Here is an 18,792-nt window from a genome sequence, read left to right on the forward strand (position 1 = left end):
GGCATGAAAGCCTTCACAGAAGCTCCATATTATCTATATGTCTTCCAGAAAGGAGGAGCGTTACTCTGTAAGGATTATGTGGAATCAATTTCTGAAGGTAAAAATTGTTAACAAATAGCATGAAATAACCTAGTAAATAATTCCAGTCTCTATCTGTCAGCTACTTGGTAGCCTGTGCTCCTGTCGGTGGGATTAGCAAATTGGCACCTATGGGAAGATAAAATCCCCAGCTAGGGAACCAGGTGGCTTCTGAGCAAGAAACTCTCTGTCTCCTAATGCAGGGCCTCCCACACTAGCCTCCCAGCAGCTTCCTAAGTCTCCTGTACCGTTTTCCTTGAAATAGGAGCTTTATCTCTTATTAGCTTCTGAGCATTATAAATTGTCCCATTATTAAAAAATTAAAATACCTTGGTTTTCAGGGTTTTTGATTGTTCATTTGTTTGTTTGTTTTATGATTGAAAGGAGTATTAGAAATATAAGCTATAAGGAATTTATATGAAGAAAATACCCCTTTCATAGTGTTTGAATTCTAGTGATAATTATAAATATCAAGTATGTGTTATGTACAAAATTTGGGTGATACTTTAATCACTTAAATATTTTAAAGCTCAATAGTCACTGTCATAGAAATATATAACCACAGAAACCCTTTTAAATAGAATAATTTTAATACTAAATTAAATCTTTAATACAATTCCATCTCTTACTATACCAATTAATGAATACCAATGTAGGCAGGTATTCAAATGCCAGAAATTCTTGAACTTAAAACTTTTACTTCTTAGGCAAAGTATATGTCTGTGGATTTAAAAATTGTTTGTTAAAGACTTACTGAATTCTTAATTAACAGTAGCGTTCATACACCGCCACCTCCCTTAACTAACATTACATAAACTAAATTAATGTCTACATAAGCTCTCTCCCTTTTCACCAGCAAAGTTGCACGATATTTAGTGCAACTGATGTCATTTTCTAAGCATTTTTAATCAATTTTAAAAAGTGGCTATAAAATGTATTCCTGTACCTAGCAGTTGGCTTCCAAGTGAACCACAGACACCGTGACCAGCCCTGTGGGAGGATGGGTACCAGTCAAACTCTAGTGGCATCAGTTTCTTGAGCTCAGACTCAAGGTGAGGAGGGTATGGGGGGTATTCCTTAGAAACGAAACTCCCAATGAACTTCACAATAATAAATACAAAACGAGAAACTGAAATGCCAATTCCAAAGACGTGAACACGGTTTGAAATGATGCAAGCTAAGATTCTAAATATGCTAATAGAGTGATGCCCCGTGCTGTTTTAAAGCACAGAGTTTGACCAAAAATGTAGAGCACCACAAAAAATATCCATAGTCTTGATAGTTTTAAGAAATAAAACACTGGATATAACAATAAATACGATAAAGATGAGCCCAGTCACAAACCATACAATATTTTTGTCATGATTCCTACAAAAAAAAAAAGAAAAAAAAAAGGTTTGGCCCCGGTGCCCCAGTAACCAATGTTATAAAAGATAAAAAACACTTCCTATGTAATGGGTCATCTCTCAGATGGGGCTTGTATAATGAAAGAAATAAAATTCAATACTTTAATTACAAGTTCTAAGGAAATTATTAAAGTAAGATTTGTTCCCTTCACCTAGATGGGAGAAATAAGATAATGAGAACAACTCCTAGAGTTCATAAACAACGGATCAGAATAAATTTATGATATAGACTCTCCTTAATGTGGTGGTTTTCAAATAATGAGCACTAACTACACATGCTCTTTCCACTATCACCAATCCCTGACTTAAAGTTTTCATATTTAGTCAACACTGAAATACGGTGCGTTTTCCTGCACAGGTGGCACCTTATTTCAAAGACAGACCTGAAGTTGATGCATTTGATGATCACCAGCTTCCACCTTTTCTGTCACATTAATGTGCATTTGTTTCTCGCATGTAACTGAAATTAACCACTTACCACATCGTGTGATTAACCCATCTATAGAACCGTTTTAGCTGCCTGTGAGCGCCCAACAATATCTCCAGAATTCTTTTTGGTGCTCTATCAATACATTAAAGATCTGCTCCCTGAACGAATCCTGCCAAAAAAAGTTGTCATCCTGTGAACTGCCGCCACCACACAGGACTCAGAAGAGCAACTTTCACACTCTGCAGTGTGTAAAGAATCTTCATGGTATGCACCAATCCTGCCACTCTGAGTTCACACAGAAGCCCATCAATAAGTCTTGAAGTCGTCTGTCCTTGCAGCCAGAAATTACACAGTCACAATTATCATTCGGCCTTTCCACTGTCCTCCTTCTTACACAGTCCATACAAACACAGACACCAAATAGCCCACATACTCCATGTTTCTTTGACTCCAGCATACAGTGTATTGGAAACATGCACAAGCCTATATCCACATTCCTTACTTCTTCATAGGGACACATCAGCTTTGTTCTCATCTAGTCAAACCTGAGCAGAAAAGCAGAAGCAGCCTTTCCCGGCCTCCATGTCATACACAAGCACAGCTCATTCGTTCCCATCTTTCGAGGTCAGCTTTAAGACTTACTTTCTTCAAGAATACTCCCTAAGTTCCCCCACAACAGATGTTGGCTTTCTGGACATGTAGAAAGTTGTGAGAATTAGGCCACTCTTAAGACACTCCCATGTCCTGTTTTGTCTCAAAACCATTTGTCAGCTCTCTATCCCAATTACGTTCCTTTTTCCAGTCATTATGTGTTCGCATAGTGTCTGCCCTTCTTGATTACACACCATCTCCATGCTACAGGATTCCAGGTGCCCTGTTCACCACCAAACACTGAGATGCTAAAGGAATACCTAGTGTTTGCCAGGCATTCACTGAATAATTAGGGAGTCAGTTATCTCCCTCAGCTGCCCTGAAACTTAACACCTGAGCTGCCTACAGCCCCCAAAGAGAGGTAAGTACTTCCTTAATAAATAAATATTCATACCAAAGACCCACCCTAGCAGTGAGTGCCAACTCCTCACACTATGAACGATGCTCTGCTAAGCTTGCAGACAGAAGCCTGGCAGGGTTGTCCTTTGAGAGGTGCTACCCAGCAGTGCCCCAAAACAGATGCTGAGACTCACAGCCAGACACTGGGTGATGCATAGGGTAATTGTGGAAAAGTGGGAGGAAAGAGAAAAGGACCCGGAGGTGACAGGAGCTCCACAAGAAGATAAACAGAGTCAACTAACTGAGGGTTGAGCCTAGGGCTTCGCACAAGCTAGGAAAGCCCTCCATGAGTGAACCACAGGCCTAGTTTCATAGACTGATTTTGAACATTGTGTAACTTGTGTAACGAAGATCAATTTCCAAACAAAATTTTAAATCTTTCCTTTTTAGGAGAAATGATTTTCCCATCAACCATAACTGAAGGCAAAAATATTACTACTTGGCACTGCTCATTAAGTCAGAATTATAACACTTTTAAAGGTTCCAATACATAATGCAGTCTTCAGAAGTTTGATAGAAACATGCATTTGCAGCCCTGATTAGTAGAACTACTTTATAATTTTGGCTTTATTCATATAATTTTTAGAATGAAAGAATTTTACATTTATGTATATATTTTGACTAAGCTATACAGGCCTAACACTTAAGCCACACATAAAATTAAGACACTGATCAAGAGGCTATACAGAGATTTTGTATTTTTATGGTTTGTATGTGCTAAACAAAAGCAGTGGAATTTGTGCAGCTAATTAAATAAACTCAAAAGCACTGCAATTATATATTGAAAGTGTCACAAAATTCCTATTCTTTACCCATTGCTCTAAAACGTATTTCCACTTTGGCTGTTTTACCTTGATTATTACACATCATTTTCTGACTGTTTCTATAGCTCAGTAGTTCTCAGCCTTCCTAAGCTGTGACCTTTGTGTTGTGGTAACTCCCAGACATAAAATTATTTTGTTGTTACTTCGTAACTATAACCTTGCTACTGTTATGATTCATGATATGAATATCTGATATGCAACCCCTACGAAAGGGTTGTTTGACCCCAAAGAGGTCATGACTCATAGGCTGAGAACCACTGCCATCGCTCGTCATGATCTAAACCAAAGGCTTTATTCTGAAAGGCTTAGCTTATAAAAATATTTCAGAATGGCCTCTTTGACCACGGGCTAGAATCTCCTAAGCATGTGTATACAAAGCTTACATCTTTGTCTTCTTGTGACCATGGAAGTGTTGGTCTGGAAATACTTTCCATTCAACACCACCCATGTCTTTTACCAAGCTTTATTCATATTCTCTTACGAGAACTCAAAATATTAACTGCTAATGGTAATGTTGTTCCTAATGATGATAAACCATTAATTTATCATGAGGTTCAACAGTTGGGTCAGAATCACTTGACAGCAAGTCAACTATGGCCACTCTTCCGGGACCTGTGTCATGTGGCTAAGCTGTACCATTAGGTAGCAAAGAACAACCTAGGAAAACATAGAGAGGCAAAAATTCCTTCTTCCAAACACACTAAAACAAAAAGTTCACTCTCCCACTGTCATAACTATATTATAGACTAGACAAAGGTATTTGAACATGTGCAAAAAGATAAGAATATACATACATTTACAGACCACATTTTTGTCATAAACCTACTTTAATAGATTTCTAACTATATGCTACAAAGTACACTTTAATCATACTTGGTAAAATGCTTTTCCCACCCTCATGCTATGCTAAAACAAACAAACAAACAAAAATAAATAAATAAATAAATAAATAAAAACAAGTATCAGTTAGTTTGTCCCCTGAACTGCTGCACCTGTCAAACATGACATTAATGCGGCCCCAGGTACAGGAAAAAAAAATAGAAGCCTAGCTTTCTAATTCAGCCTGACCCTCGCATCACTTACTATGTCCATGAGTGACGGAGCTGTTCAGACTTCACGCTACTTTAATGATCCACAAAGTTAATCCGAACAGCTCTCCTGTTCAATGTTTGCCTGATACTCATTGACAGCCACTGTCTGCATTCGTGGCCACATAGGAGGCATGAAATGGGTCCAAGAATACTGAGTGCAGACAGAATTTGAGTGCCTCCCTCAAGTGCCAGGCACAAGGAACACAGAATAAAACTGCTCTTCAAAGTCCTCTGATGCTAAGAGTCTGCCTGAGTTCCAGAGCAGCAATGCATGTGCCTTCCTAGATTGGGAGCCAAATAAGTTGCTAGTGATAAGAGGGATAAAGGTGACAACAACTGTGCTCAAATAAAAGATGGGAAAGAAAAAGAAGAAGAAAGATATTAGGCATCAAGGTATAAACATGGAGGGAAAACAGTAATTTCCTGTGTTAGGGCAAAAAAATATTATCCCCTCTCTGATGTGATCTCATCGCTTTTATGTACTAGAAAAGTCATATCTATCCTGAAAATGATTTTTCTCATTTTAATACACATTCAACATTTTAAGCCAAAAATAAGAAAACACTAATATTTTTATGTATGAGATACTTAAATGTTGTTTGATAGTCTGTCAATCAAATACAGCCAGAAAGGATGCTGACCAACCTCCATTACCATGGCCAGCAGGAGGCAGGGAACAGACTGATCACAATGCAACCTGTTATCTTTCTTCTGTGGACAAGAGAGCAAAACTCACTGCAGGAGCATGTTCACACTTTAGCCTTGCATCTCAGTGGGTTTGGAGTATGGACGGCTAAGGGGTATGTGTGTGTGAGGACGGGTCACTCCAGATGTAAGATTTTCTTTCAACAAAAATTTCCCTGAGAATCTACTTCAGAATGGAAAGCAGTAATTGAGTACCAAGTGTGTGCCAGATACTACTCTGATGTTCTGGTAGTTAGTATGTATGAGGTCTCGTGGTAAGCCCTGGAAGACTACAAGAAAATACAAACAAGAACAGAGAATGTGTAACATGTTCAAGATGAACCAGAAAATTCAGAATAAATGTAGGGCTTGCTATCTCAACAGAGCCTGGACACTCGCCCACACACTGTGGAACCCCAGCTGTCACCCTCCAGCGAAACAGTCCCTTCCAAGGAGACTTTCAAAGAGTGAAGGGTGACCAAATGCATGATTTAACCGTATTGCTCATAGACACTCTAGTACTATCCAACTCTTCATCTTTTAAGTTTGTGATCTTGAAGAATAAACATGCACATATATAACTGAATGATGAATATATGTGAAAGAATAAATGATATGTTGGGGTTTAAACTTGAATTTAATCTTGATTTAACTTTTCTTTCATATTCTTCTTCATCTCGTCTATCAGAAAACCAACTTTGCCTTTAAAAATATCTTTCCCAGACACAGGTGCACATATCTTTAATCCCAGGACTTGGGCAGAAGAGACAGGCAGATCTCTATGAGTTCAAGGCTAGCCTGGGTCTACACAGTAACTTCTAGGCCAGTCTGCATAGTGAAACCCTGTCTCAGAAGATAAAAATAAAAATAAATGAAAATTAGAAATAAATAAATTTAGTTTCAGGTTAGCCAAGGCTATATAGGACTTTGTCTTTTAAAAAAAAGAGAGACAGAGAGTGTGTGATACAGAGTAATAGAGAGAGACAGAGAGAGAGAGAAAGAAAGAAGGAAGGAAGGAAGGAAGGAAGGAAGGAAGGAAGGAAGGAAGGAAGGAAAGAAGGAAAGAAGGAAAGAAGGAAAGAAGGAAAGAAGGAAAGAAGGAAAGAAAAAGGAAGGAAGAAAAATAACTAAAGAAAATAGTCCAAGTTCTTCCCACCAGTTCTTCTATATTTACAGCATGATATTGAAACTATGACTGGAGGCCCCTGCCCCCATTCTTGTCCCCTGCGGATATATTCAGCTGGCAGCCAGGCTCACGTTTATTACAGGGCCTTCTGAGGCTTACCAGCTTTCAGTGTACTGAAGAGACTGCACTTGCTCATTTACACAATGCACACCAGCTCCTCAATGATGAATACATTAGCAACTCTTCAGCTTCAGGGCCTTTCCACCAATGCTCATCATACCTTGAACGTTTCATTCTGGCTAGCTAATTGCCCATCTCAGTCATTTCCTTATAGTGGTTGCCCAAATGCCATCTTTATAACAGGGCCAGCCCACCTCTGCTCCAGAAGGCCTAACTCTTCCCTAACTTGTTTCTGCCCCATGGCCTCAACCACTATCTAAAACACCGCATTCTCCTTCATTCTTCAGGCTTGGTGTGCGCAGCCTAGTCCAATGCCACCTAGCCTTGAGCACAAGGATTATTAAGTCTTTGTTCACTAGAGTGTCCCATACAATACTTCCTTCTTATCGAAGGTACTCAGTCAGCATTTAACTAAGAGAGAGAAAAACCACTGTGGATGAAATTAGAGAGGCTTCACAGAGAAGGAAACAAAGGCAAGAAGCTAGTGTCTGAGTTGTGGCTGCATCCATGGACAGACACTGCGGCAGCCTGTGGAGGCCAGACAGCAAAGGGGACTGAAGGAGAGCTAGGAGTGCTTTGAACCGTTAGCTGAAATTCTAGATACCGTGTGTAAGAATGAACAGTAACTCTGAGCAAGAAGGCAGGTTGAAAACAACCCTGAATCTGGTAACTCTGTGTAAGGTATCCTGGAAAGGAAGGGGAGCTGTGCACTGGTTAGCATAAAATACTGGATACCTGGGATCAGAGTATTTATCTGTCTGCACCAAGTAGGTCAAGAAAATAAATGAGACTAATTTGGAGTTTGTAACAATCTAGGGATGAAATGATGCCCTGAATTTGGAAAATGTGAAAATAAGTAATTCCAAAGCTCTAAACAGGAGATTGGAGTCAAAAGAGGCAGAATGAAAGATAATTCCAGAAATGAGTTTGAATGACCACAAAAATTAAAGCAAGAGAAGTGCAAACTAGGAGATGAGCTTTCTGGGGAAGGTGTTGTGGTCTATTTCCAAGGAATGGTTACACTGTCATGTAGAAAACTTAGAGTGGGAGACCGGGAAAGTCTTGATTGACAGGCCGGCCTTGTCAGCACTTAGCCATGCCACCAGAGTTTGTTTTGTTCGATATACAAATGGATGCAACACATAGCACACCATGATGCTTTGAAGATCAATTATATATTTCCGTGGATGTGGATGTGCTTACAAACCTATTGGCTCTTATCTATGGGGGCTGAGGTAAAGTGGAATTTATGGAGGAATGCAGAGCCTAAAGATAAAACTAGAGTCTGGCAAGAGGCAGCTAAAATCTAGGCCCCATCTCACTTTGTGTCCTCACTGTGGTGTAGACTTTAGAGGTGTTCCACATCAAAGGAACTGTAGTTCTTAGGCAGGCATGTATAGTGTTACAAGAACAGGACGCTGGCCAGGTGGTCTTTAAATGACTTATACTCAACAGGACGGGCCTGTCCTCCTCTGTAGGGAATCCTGATTCTTCCTAGGGTCTTGCCTTCTGCAGACAGTTCTAAACAGAGCAGCTTTTAATAGAGAGCAACGTGTGTCTGAAGTAAAACATCATTCTGCTCCAAGGGCCAGGGTGAAAGGCTGCAGACAGGATTCTCATTCTCTTCTCTCCTCTCCATCCTTCCCTTTCTCCATCCTTTCCTCCTTCTCTCCCTTTGTTCCCCAATCCTCCTTCCTTGCTCCTTCTCCAATGTATCTGAATTCACTAGATTGTGCCTTATTAGCTGTGTGAACTAGCAAATTGAGTTCTTTGAGCCTCCACATCTCCCAAGCACAAATCAGAATATTACCTACTTTAAGTAGCACAAGCAGATCAATTACAAAAATGCCTGAAAACCACAGAATACCGTTTGCATCATGCTAGTCTCTGTTCTTCCAGCACCATCCTCGTCTGTTGACATATATGGGAAACCAGTCAACACAGCCATGAAGGTGGTGAAATTCTCCCCTAACGTCACTTGTCTGTTCATCATCACTGTGTGCCTCCTCACTCCAACACTCCCCTCACCAAAGTGTGGGGATCGAAAGCCTACCACTGCCACAGACCCCAGTTAGACTGAGGACACCTGAAAAGTTTCTCCAGGGGATGAGGCCCCAAGATGCTGCACCTGTCCCTCCTTATTCCCCGCAGGAAGTCCCTGGGAGATCAGGCTGCTTCCCCAAAGCAACAAGCCTCTGCCACTGCTCTAAGCGCTATCTTCACCAGGACATCCAAATGCCCCCAACACACACATGACAGGAGGCTTTGTACCCTATGGAGCTGTGCTGACTCAGTTTTGCCCTTAAAAGTGTTCTCTTAATGGAGCTGAGAGTGGAAATGAAGAGAAGAATCATCAAGAGGTTGTTTGTGCGATTCCAGTTTCAAGGCAGGACAGCACTGGACTGTGATTCACCAGAAGCATCCCTGACAGGAAATCGCCAGACAAATGGTGCTGCGGTGAGAGGTTACATCCGTAGAAATGCAAAAGTAAGGCAGCAACAATTAAAAGCTAGAGAGGAAGATAGCATGGTAACATGTGTGGGCAAGCAAAAGACTGAGGCCTGAGGGACCTCTGCAACTGTGCTGAGTGAGGGCAGTGGGAGATTAGTTCTAAAAATATTGCAGTGATGGTCCATTTTGTGACATAAACCTCAAGCACCAAAGAATTCCCCATTCTGTGTATTTCACAGAGATCTCAAGCTTGCTAATGGGAAACCACCAAAGCAGCGTTCTTCACTTTCTGGCCCACCGGCCGAAATCCTCAAAGCACCCACCCCTCTCCTGGCTTTGAGAACTAGAGCTAAGCATCTCAATAAACAATACACAGAATTCTTTTTTTCAGGAAGCCAGACAGTGGTGCCTCAGAGCTGGCCGGTGAGAGATCGGGTTTGTACAGGAGCCAAAACTTGTCAAGTAACTTAGCAGCTACTGTCCTGCATGTGTGTCTGGATTTTATGAGGGCGTGTGTTCCTGCAACCTGCCATGCCTTTCTGAGCAGCACACACAGCCTCCTGCAGGATTTCCACACTTCAATACTGGACTATCTCTAGATGAAAATAATAGTGAGCTGGCAGAGAAAGACTTTTTTTTCTGCTGCAAATCTTCTCACTAATCAGCTTATTTGTGGTTCTTGCCAGAGGAATTTAAAGTCTCCCCACTCCAAAACAAGCAATAAATATCCAAATCATCTACACAAGCTACACTAGTAAAATCATCCCTGCAGATAACAGTTTCCATGCAGAACTTCACCACATGGCCTCTAGCTTCCCCTGCAAACTTAGCTCCAGAAACTTCCCAGATAATCCATTTGTGCATCCATGCACCAAAACACACCCACAAAACTGGGTGGTGCCAAAAAAGAGGCCAGGCAGATAGATGCACAGTCTCCACCATATGAGCGGCCGCCATCTCTGAGCATTACAGAGACAAATGGCTCTGCTGTCATTTTTCCCCTTGACTGGTTGCAGGAGCAGGATATACTGCATCTACATTTATAAAGAACTACTCCAAAAGAAAAGAAAAAATGAAAAATATGGGGTAAAAGACAACATTCGCCATATGATCATGGGGCTAGAATCAAGCCAGATCCACTTTCAGTCATCCACAGTAACGACCAAATGCTACCACATGAATCTGTGATCACAGAGTGAGTAGCTTCTCATTACAGAGTGGACGTAATTCTTTTCACTCTGATACATGAGCTAAGTCCAAAGATTCAATAAAAGGTATGCCTACAACACACACAAAAAAAGCTGCTGTTATGGGGAACACAACTTACTGCAACCACAGTTCACACATGACTACAAATTCCCAGCTACTGTTGACGTCTGAATACACATACATGGTATAGCTGCCCGTCCCTGAAACCACCTGTTGGGGACTGTGACCACAGTCAACACATTCTTTAAGGGGCTCTCTCTAGCTACATTCCTTCCATCATGCTTCCATCAAGCTATACCTACTTCCTGTTCTCAAGTTGGTGGGGTTCTACATCCTACAGGTGTGTCCCTAACGAATTACTTCCTAAAATATAAGTAGTCGCCTCTCTTATAATGAAAATACACTGCAGTGAAGTCAAGTAATATACTTTCCTTCTAAACCATACCGCCTTGCCTTGCATTGTTTTTTCTCTGGCATTCGACCACTTACAATTATGAGTGGTCTAAGACAGAGAAGTATGCATGGGACTCCCCAAGCAGGCAAAGCAGTCAGTTTAAGGGAGATTCTGAATGGACTACATAGTTGGGGAATTCTCCCTGATGTTTGCAAGTCAAAACAACTTCAAACTAACACAAGCAGAAGCTCACAGCCTTGCTTTCAAAGCCCAAAGTCAATGAAGCTGTGCACCCTTTTCTGCTTCCTTGCACAGGAGGCTTTGTGATTTCCCCAGGCTGTGCCACACCTCTGCCCCTGCATTCCTCCAGGCTCTCACAGGGTGACTGTCCTTCAGCATGATGCTGTTGCTCTCCTTTCCACAGCAGCGTCATCTGCTTCTACCCTTCCTCTGCTCTCCCATGCCTGCTTTGTGAAATTGTAGCATGCTACACCTGGAATGCCCACCTTTCACTACGCCTCTCCTGAAGCCTTGAAGCACTCTCGTTACAGAGGTCAGGTCTCACGTGCAGACAGATTCTAGGGAGTGCGGGACACTGAACAAATCTCATATTCTATTTCTAACTCTTTGATTCCACTTTATTGTCTGCCTCAAACACAACTGGCATACGTTATTCTAATGTAATGGAAAAGATCACATAATAGCAAGCAATCAAGCTAAAGAATTTGCCACCCCTTCAGCACAAGCGACCAGATATCTGCAGCTGCCTTATGAGACAAATACACTTTGTACTCCTTCTCTGGGCTGGCACATGACAGTGATTAGCACCCAGACACAACACAGCTATATGACTCAGGTCCTCCCTTCTCCTCTTTAGGAACCCTGTCCATTTCTTCCCATTTCTAGACTCAATACTTCTTGGCCAAGACCAGGCAAAATGTTATCCTGGTTAGATCCCACATTCTAGATCTGCTATTTTAGAAAAGGAAAAAGAATCACCCCTTTAGATTTGCTCATTGAACATGTAGAGCCCTGGGTAGACAGCTTGGCCAGTAAAGGGATTTACCACCTAAGTCTAGAAATGAGTTGGGTTCCCAGAGACCCTCATGGTGAAAGGACAGAATTGTTCTCTGACCTCCCAAGTGTAGCATGGCACATGCACCCCCTCCCAACCCCCCCAACCGAATATACCTCAATGCAGGGGTCTGGGACTAGGAGAACTATCATTGAACACCAGATCTGCCGTGAGGAATGCAGAGAGTAAGTCTCCATGGAGAAGAGCATGTGCTGAAGCCCTAAGTATGTAGACAAGTGGAATGAACTTCACGGAAGAGGGGGAGTGGTCTGGGGCAGAGTAGAAAGTTAGGAAACCAAGCTTACAGCTCTGCCAGTAACCTTTTCTGATTTAGACGGCAGGAATTTAAGGCAAATACAAACTGATTCTCCATCCGGGTTCCTCAGCATCAGCTGTACTGCTGAGCCAAGCTCCCCTGGATGGGGCCTCTTCATTGAACGGAACTTTTGCCTATTGCAGGGCACTGCAGGCAACACTGGTGACAGATGGCAGTCCTGAGATCACTGTTCTTGACCGCAGCCTAAATGACATCCTGCTTTCCTGCGAATCCCTCAATCACAGGGCCCAACTCTATCTAAGGTGCACTGCAACTTAACCCTTTCCAACCACGTTCATCTTCTACTTCTTCTACTTTGTTTCAGTGCTAGAGGTCATATCAAGGTTTCGCACATGGTAGGTAATCAATCTACCACTGAGCTACCCCTACACACACACACACACACACACACACACACACACACACCTCTGATTGAGTGTCTATGTCTATGTGTGTACTGTATGTGGGTGCATGTATGCATGACAGTCCAAAAGTACAAACATGCATATGTATACGGAGGCCAGAGTCAGACATCTGAAATTCCCTCTACTGTTTTCCACCTTACTTTTGAAGACATAGTTTCTCCCTGGAGCTACAGATGACCAATGGCCTGACTGACTGGCTAGTGAGTTCCAGGAACCCTCTGTCTTCATCTCCTCCCACCTCAGCACAAGGTTGCACCCCCATGCCACCATACCACAGCCTTTCTTTCCGTGGGCACTGGTTAGGCTCTCATACCTGAGGGACAGATGCATTATAGAATGACCCCTCTCCCACCCCAACCCTTAGGTTTTCTGTAACAGTATCAAGCTGTAGAGTTCAAACTAGCCTGGAATGCATAGTCATCCTGCCTCAGTTCCCTGAGTGAGGGAAGGGCAAGTGTGTGCCACCAGGCCTGGGTCAAAAACATTCCTGATACTTATTCTCTTATTTCTACAATGCTGTACCCTGTGGATAAGTGTTTCACATGTCAAACATTTTCCTGTTCTCATTTGAAAATGAAACTTGAGCCTGTGAGATGGAGGCATCCTCAGCAGTTGGAGGAAGTTGCCACCATGCCTGATGACCTGAATTTGACCTGTGGGACCCACATGATAGAAGACAAGATACAATTGCCATCCTCTGATCTTCACACGTGGGCTGCGGCATGCTCTCCCAATGCAAAAAATTAATTAATTAATTAATTTAACATAAATTTTTATATATCTTTAATTTTGTATTTTATTTTACCTTATTTTTTTATTGATTGGCTTTTTAAAAAGTTCTTCCAATGTATTTAATCACATTCTTTCCCTACCAATTCCTCTCAGATACCCCCCACAAAATAAATAAGTTTTTAAGTAAATGAATAAAAACTGTTGTTTTCCCTTTTCTGGTATTCTATATTGCTATTACTTCTACACTTTAGAGACAGAAAAACCACACAATTGTCTTAATCTGGAAAAACATCGGCATATCCCAATCAAATCCAGTAATCTATAAATGAGTTTGCTAAATATTAAAGTATATTATTGTAATCTATTAAATCAGTTAAAATAGAAAGAATTTTCAATAACAAATTAGAACTGTAGGAGCAGTTAATCACTGGTTTTATGCCTATATTTGTTTAATCTTCTAATATTATTGAAATGATCTAGCCATTCCAAAAGTCTCAGGTAAAATCTAAATGCACTAGAACTTCACAGTCATTACAGAGCCACAAGCTAACACTGGCAAAGGATGAGTGACCACTTGTGGAGGGCATGATACACATTTTCCAGTCTGTGTGGTGCAAACACCTTCTCTAATCCCACCTGCCCAACATGAAGTCATCCCTCACAGGGAGAAGGGTGGATACAAGGCGCACCCATCGAACTTGGTTGCTGTGCATCCCTGGGTGCCATAGATGGATGGTCCAGTCTCTTCCTTCCTGAGGCCCTTCTACTGTTCCCTGGATACATGATGACGCAGGCCCACACGCTCTGTTTATATTTATCTACCTGACCCTGCATAACCGGATTTCTCATTCTTTTGGGTATTTGAAAAGGAGTAGGAAATGCATTTTTCCCTTCGACTCACTCAGCATATAGATGTGCAGTTGATTCTACACACGTAGATCTGTTAAAAGCAAAACAGAAGCTTTAACAAACATACATGTGCTAACTAACCTACAACACATGAAATTATTCTCTTCCCTCTCATCTAGCACTAAATTAAACCATACCTCCTGTTTGGGTCACAACCCAGAGCTCAGAAACACTTCAGCAACACAGACTACAAGGTCACTGAAGACAGGCTAATACGGCATTTACCTGAGCTGCTCCTATACACAGGAGTAAGTATGGTGGTCCAATAAGGCAAAGCTATTTCTCCAAATATCCAAGAACCACACTTGCTAAACGAGGCCTCAAAGCAAGTCATCAAATCAGGATGGTTACTGCTTTGACATTAGAAGCTAGATAGCCTTCCAAGACAGATACTGCTTCACCAGAAGCTGGCATGGGCTCTTTGAAAACATGTCTTTCCTAATCACTGATGAAAGTTTAGCCTATTGCTCACCAAGGTTTTGTGTCCCTCTCTGCCTAGGACGCAGATCTGAGTGATCACCATTTCCTTCTTCCTGGTAACAATCCCTAACTGCACTGAAAAATGCCATGCGTGGTTCCTACAAAGCATGTTCAGGCTCTCAAAGAGCAGAGCTATGTAAATACCGGTTAGTAAATAAATCGAAAAGACAGTGTCCATCACATACACTAGCGCCAGCTTCCCAAGAACCAGAGGTGCGAGAGGTGAGGTAAATGAGATCTAAAGTGAGAGACTCTCCCGACCAGCCCGCTTACACACTGCAGCTCTCTCCAAGCGCTGAGGAGTGCACACTACACTTACAGACAATGCGCTAAGCATCCTCAGTAAACACACACCACCATTAATCATCTCAGTGACAGTGCTCCAGTTGAACATCGTGGGGATTTCCTCCCCTTCTTCATCATTTATTTGCCAATATTTCCTTGTTATGAATATCCCCCAAGTGACTTTCCCTAGCCGTCACAGCTGTGCTGCCGACTGCGTCTACCTCAACTGCAAATAACACCGATTCTTAAAACAACAACAAGCCCCTGAGATGATGCCTGTGGTTAAAGGCAGGGCCTACTACAGACTGAAGAACTCAGGGCCCACCCGTGTTCCTCACTTTACACTGACCAGCCTCAGCCTTTCAAGCAGATGGTAATTTCAGACAAGTGAAGCTAGCTTAATTACAAATGAACAATAGCTGACTGCTAGTAGCCATTATTTGAAGGGTCAACAATCAATTGCTGCTTTAGTCTGTCCTTGAAGGACTGCTTCCTACACAACAAAAGGCTTCTTCAAAGAATCTGCACATCACATGAAAACTAGACATCACCAACAAATTATAGAAACCTAATTACCAGGAACCACAAAAAAAAAAAAAAAAAGACTCAAATAATTTGGGGGGGGGGAAATGGAAAATAAGTTTTCACTGTGGTTACACAAATTCAGGTGACAAAAAGAACAGACTACCAACCAATAAATAAAGCCAGAGATGAACCGTGGTAACTATGCACCCATGCAGTCATTCTCAAACACTGTCATCAGCCACAAAGGCAGGGAACAGCCTAGGCTGCCTCTAGAATCCACTCCCTGGCAGTCCCTGGCCTTCGCAGCCACCAGCATTTCCTGACTGTCTTAAGAATGGACACCATGAAAGAAGATGCTCCACTGTCAGGGAGAGAAATGGGTGAGAGCGGAGCTCCCCAACTTTATCCTAATCTCAGAAAGGATTTTTAGGGAGGGGGCACTTTATTCTTTCGAAAAATGGTATTGTACTCCAAAAGAAGTACAAAGACAAAAACACACTACAGCATATTTGCAAAACATCTGCAGAAGGACTAAAGCCTTCCGGGGAATCGTGTTGACATTGCTTTACATTTTCTATAGGGGAATTTGATATTAATCTCTCTTCAATGAATATTCCATAACTGTTTTGAAAAGCATATATTTTTACTCTTTTTCAGAAGACACTAAATGAACCATTGGTTGAGGGTGGGAGTGACAAAGAAACCCGACTTCCTTCTTATCAAAAGCAACACAAATTAAATTCTGCTGTACTAAAATGCCACTGCCTCCCCAGAGCCACGTGTTTACTTCAGCAGCAGCAACAATACCTCATCACCCAGAGGGTGGATGCTGTTAAGTAATGGACAGAGCAAAAGGCAGCAAAGACAGAGGACTCAACTTCAATTTAACTGTCCTGTAAGGTACATAGTAATTAGCTGCAAAGCTCTGAAATCTTAGCTAGCATGTTAAGTCTGCTACATGACAGTATAATTTGACTTCTTAAAGGATTATGCAAATTACAACTCATCATTCCATTACAGGATTGAAAAAAAGTGACAGCTAATTTATACATAACACACCTTTCAAATCCCTAAGATGCGCAGCACCTGTGCGATGTATTTTGCCGAGATTTTCTTGCACATAAGTACTTGTTTATTGCAATATAAAGAAGCTTACCTATGAGCTTTAATACAGTTATTTAAAAAAAAAACTTTTAGACCACAATTTCAAAATAATAGACTTTCCCCCCCTCAATTTCAAAGGTAATTTTTTGTTTGTTTGTTTGTTTTCATTTTGTTCTGTTTGGTTTGGCTTCCCCACCCCAATAAAGTCAACAAAAATAAGCTTCATAACACAAATATATTATTTGAGTAGCTGGCAACCACAAGCACCGATGCACAGGCCAAAGGCAGACTCACAAAGATTTCAACATACTTCTGGTAGGTAGATTCACAGTAGATTCCGTCATATCGGTAGATTTTCCTACATTCTGATTGGTTGGGCAGAGGATGCTGGGCAGTTATTCTGTAGAGGCATCAAAAACAGATAGTCATGACTAGAGGTTCTCCACAGTCAGGCGGAGTGCAGGGTAACAAGTGTGCTGAAATGCAATCATTTGCTCTTTACCCTTTGAGCTCTGCTCATAACAGGAATGTGAACACACACTTCGGCATGGGAGCTCCCACCCCGGAGAGCTGTGGTCGGAGGAGGCTCAAGCATTCCAGGTCTTCCTGGGAGCAATTTTACTTTTAATCTCATAAAGTCATAAAAGTGGCAGAAAAGCAGGACAGGTCTAAAGCTAAACTCACTCTATGTCCCCATGATTATTTTCTAAGGAAATGTTAAAAACAAATGTCATTAGTGTTTTCGTTACAGGACTGTCATTAATTCAATCATGCATTACGAGAGGAGGCAGCTGTAAATTAGCTATAAAACCATAGTTGGGTTAATATGTTTTTCAGCTTTATTCAATTTATATGGAGTTTGTACCCTCCTGGTTTCTAAAGGGCTGTAAGGCAGCTTACAGAACTGAACCCAATTAGGAATGAAAACACAAGCAAGGCCATCGGGAGTGAGGGTTAGATGTTAACAGGCACCTGAGATGAGCTGATTACAGCAGCTCCGGGTTTCTTGGCAGTTAAGGAAAAGGTGTGGGGGAGCTTACACAGTTTTTGTTTGTATCACTTAAGCATATAAATTCATCTGAGACTCCCTGCATCATACAAGACATAAAAACGCTGAGAGGCATTTTCTGACCATTTGTTTCTATCGAAAATCTCGCTCAGGAGGAAAAGCACATAGGAACCTATCTGGCTTTCTTTCAGTGGAGAGTCATGGAATTTAATCAATACAAAATAGAGGTAAAAGTGCTAAGCAGTTTGCCCTAACATCTCCAACAAAAAGTAACATAATATCTAATCCTTAAGCATATAACATACATATACACATTCTATATGCATATATACACACATACACACACGTAATCCCCTTCAGTAGTAATTAAATCATGTAGTGCACCCCTATTTTATAAAACCGCAGATGAGTATTTTCTAATCTCCGTGTGCTTCTAATGTCATTAAGTTTACTTAATATTTCATAAAGTGGAATATACCTGGGGACAGCACTTTATAGAAAGTTAAGTTCTACTCTGGAGCTGTGTTTATATGCTTTCCTCAGATATTATTTAACATATTCTCTGCGTTATAATAAGCCTGGCCCCAAATCTCTTATTAAATTTAGTCGGCCAACAGTTCTATTTATAATTAATCATTTGCCCCTTGTTTAAAGTGATTTTAAGCCCCATTTGATTATTGCACTCAACTTCCAGCATAAATGCACTCATTAACTGTCACTGGAATTCCAAAGGTTTTCATTAACCTATGTGGTATTGCATTGTAAAACAGATCCAGGAAAGCAGGAAACATAAACAGCTTGAAATGAAGAGCGAGCTGGTATGAAAGATGCAATTACAGGGTCAACCTGACAAATTCGTTTTAGCCATTAAGTTCACAAAAACAAATTCTGAGAAGAGTTTTTAAGCAGTGACATCAGATGATGTAAATTAAAAAAATTTTAAATGGTGTGAGGTCACACTGAAATACTCCATTTCTCTTCAGTATTGTTTTATGTTTTAAAGTTGGTT

General features: G+C 41.3%; 1 protein-coding gene across 5 annotated transcripts in view; it reads right to left on the bottom strand.

The window, feature by feature from the left end:
* Positions 1–18,792, bottom strand: part of Npas3 (neuronal PAS domain protein 3) — an 847,307-nt gene that overhangs the window by 716,934 nt on the left and 111,581 nt on the right. For 3 of the 5 annotated variants that reach the window (XM_055608599.1, XM_055608598.1, XM_055608597.1), the window contains exon 2: positions 17,085–17,174. The exons of the other annotated variants lie outside the window; for them this stretch is intronic. In XM_055608599.1, the coding sequence (XP_055464574.1) occupies positions 17,085–17,174 (90 nt within the window). The remainder of the gene's footprint in view (positions 1–17,084; positions 17,175–18,792) is intronic. 5 annotated transcript variants of the gene reach the window in all.

This window comes from Psammomys obesus, unplaced genomic scaffold, assembly GCF_907164565.1.
Source record: "Psammomys obesus unplaced genomic scaffold, mPsaObe1.curated_primary_1811, whole genome shotgun sequence".
Lineage (NCBI taxonomy): Eukaryota > Metazoa > Chordata > Mammalia > Rodentia > Muridae > Psammomys > Psammomys obesus.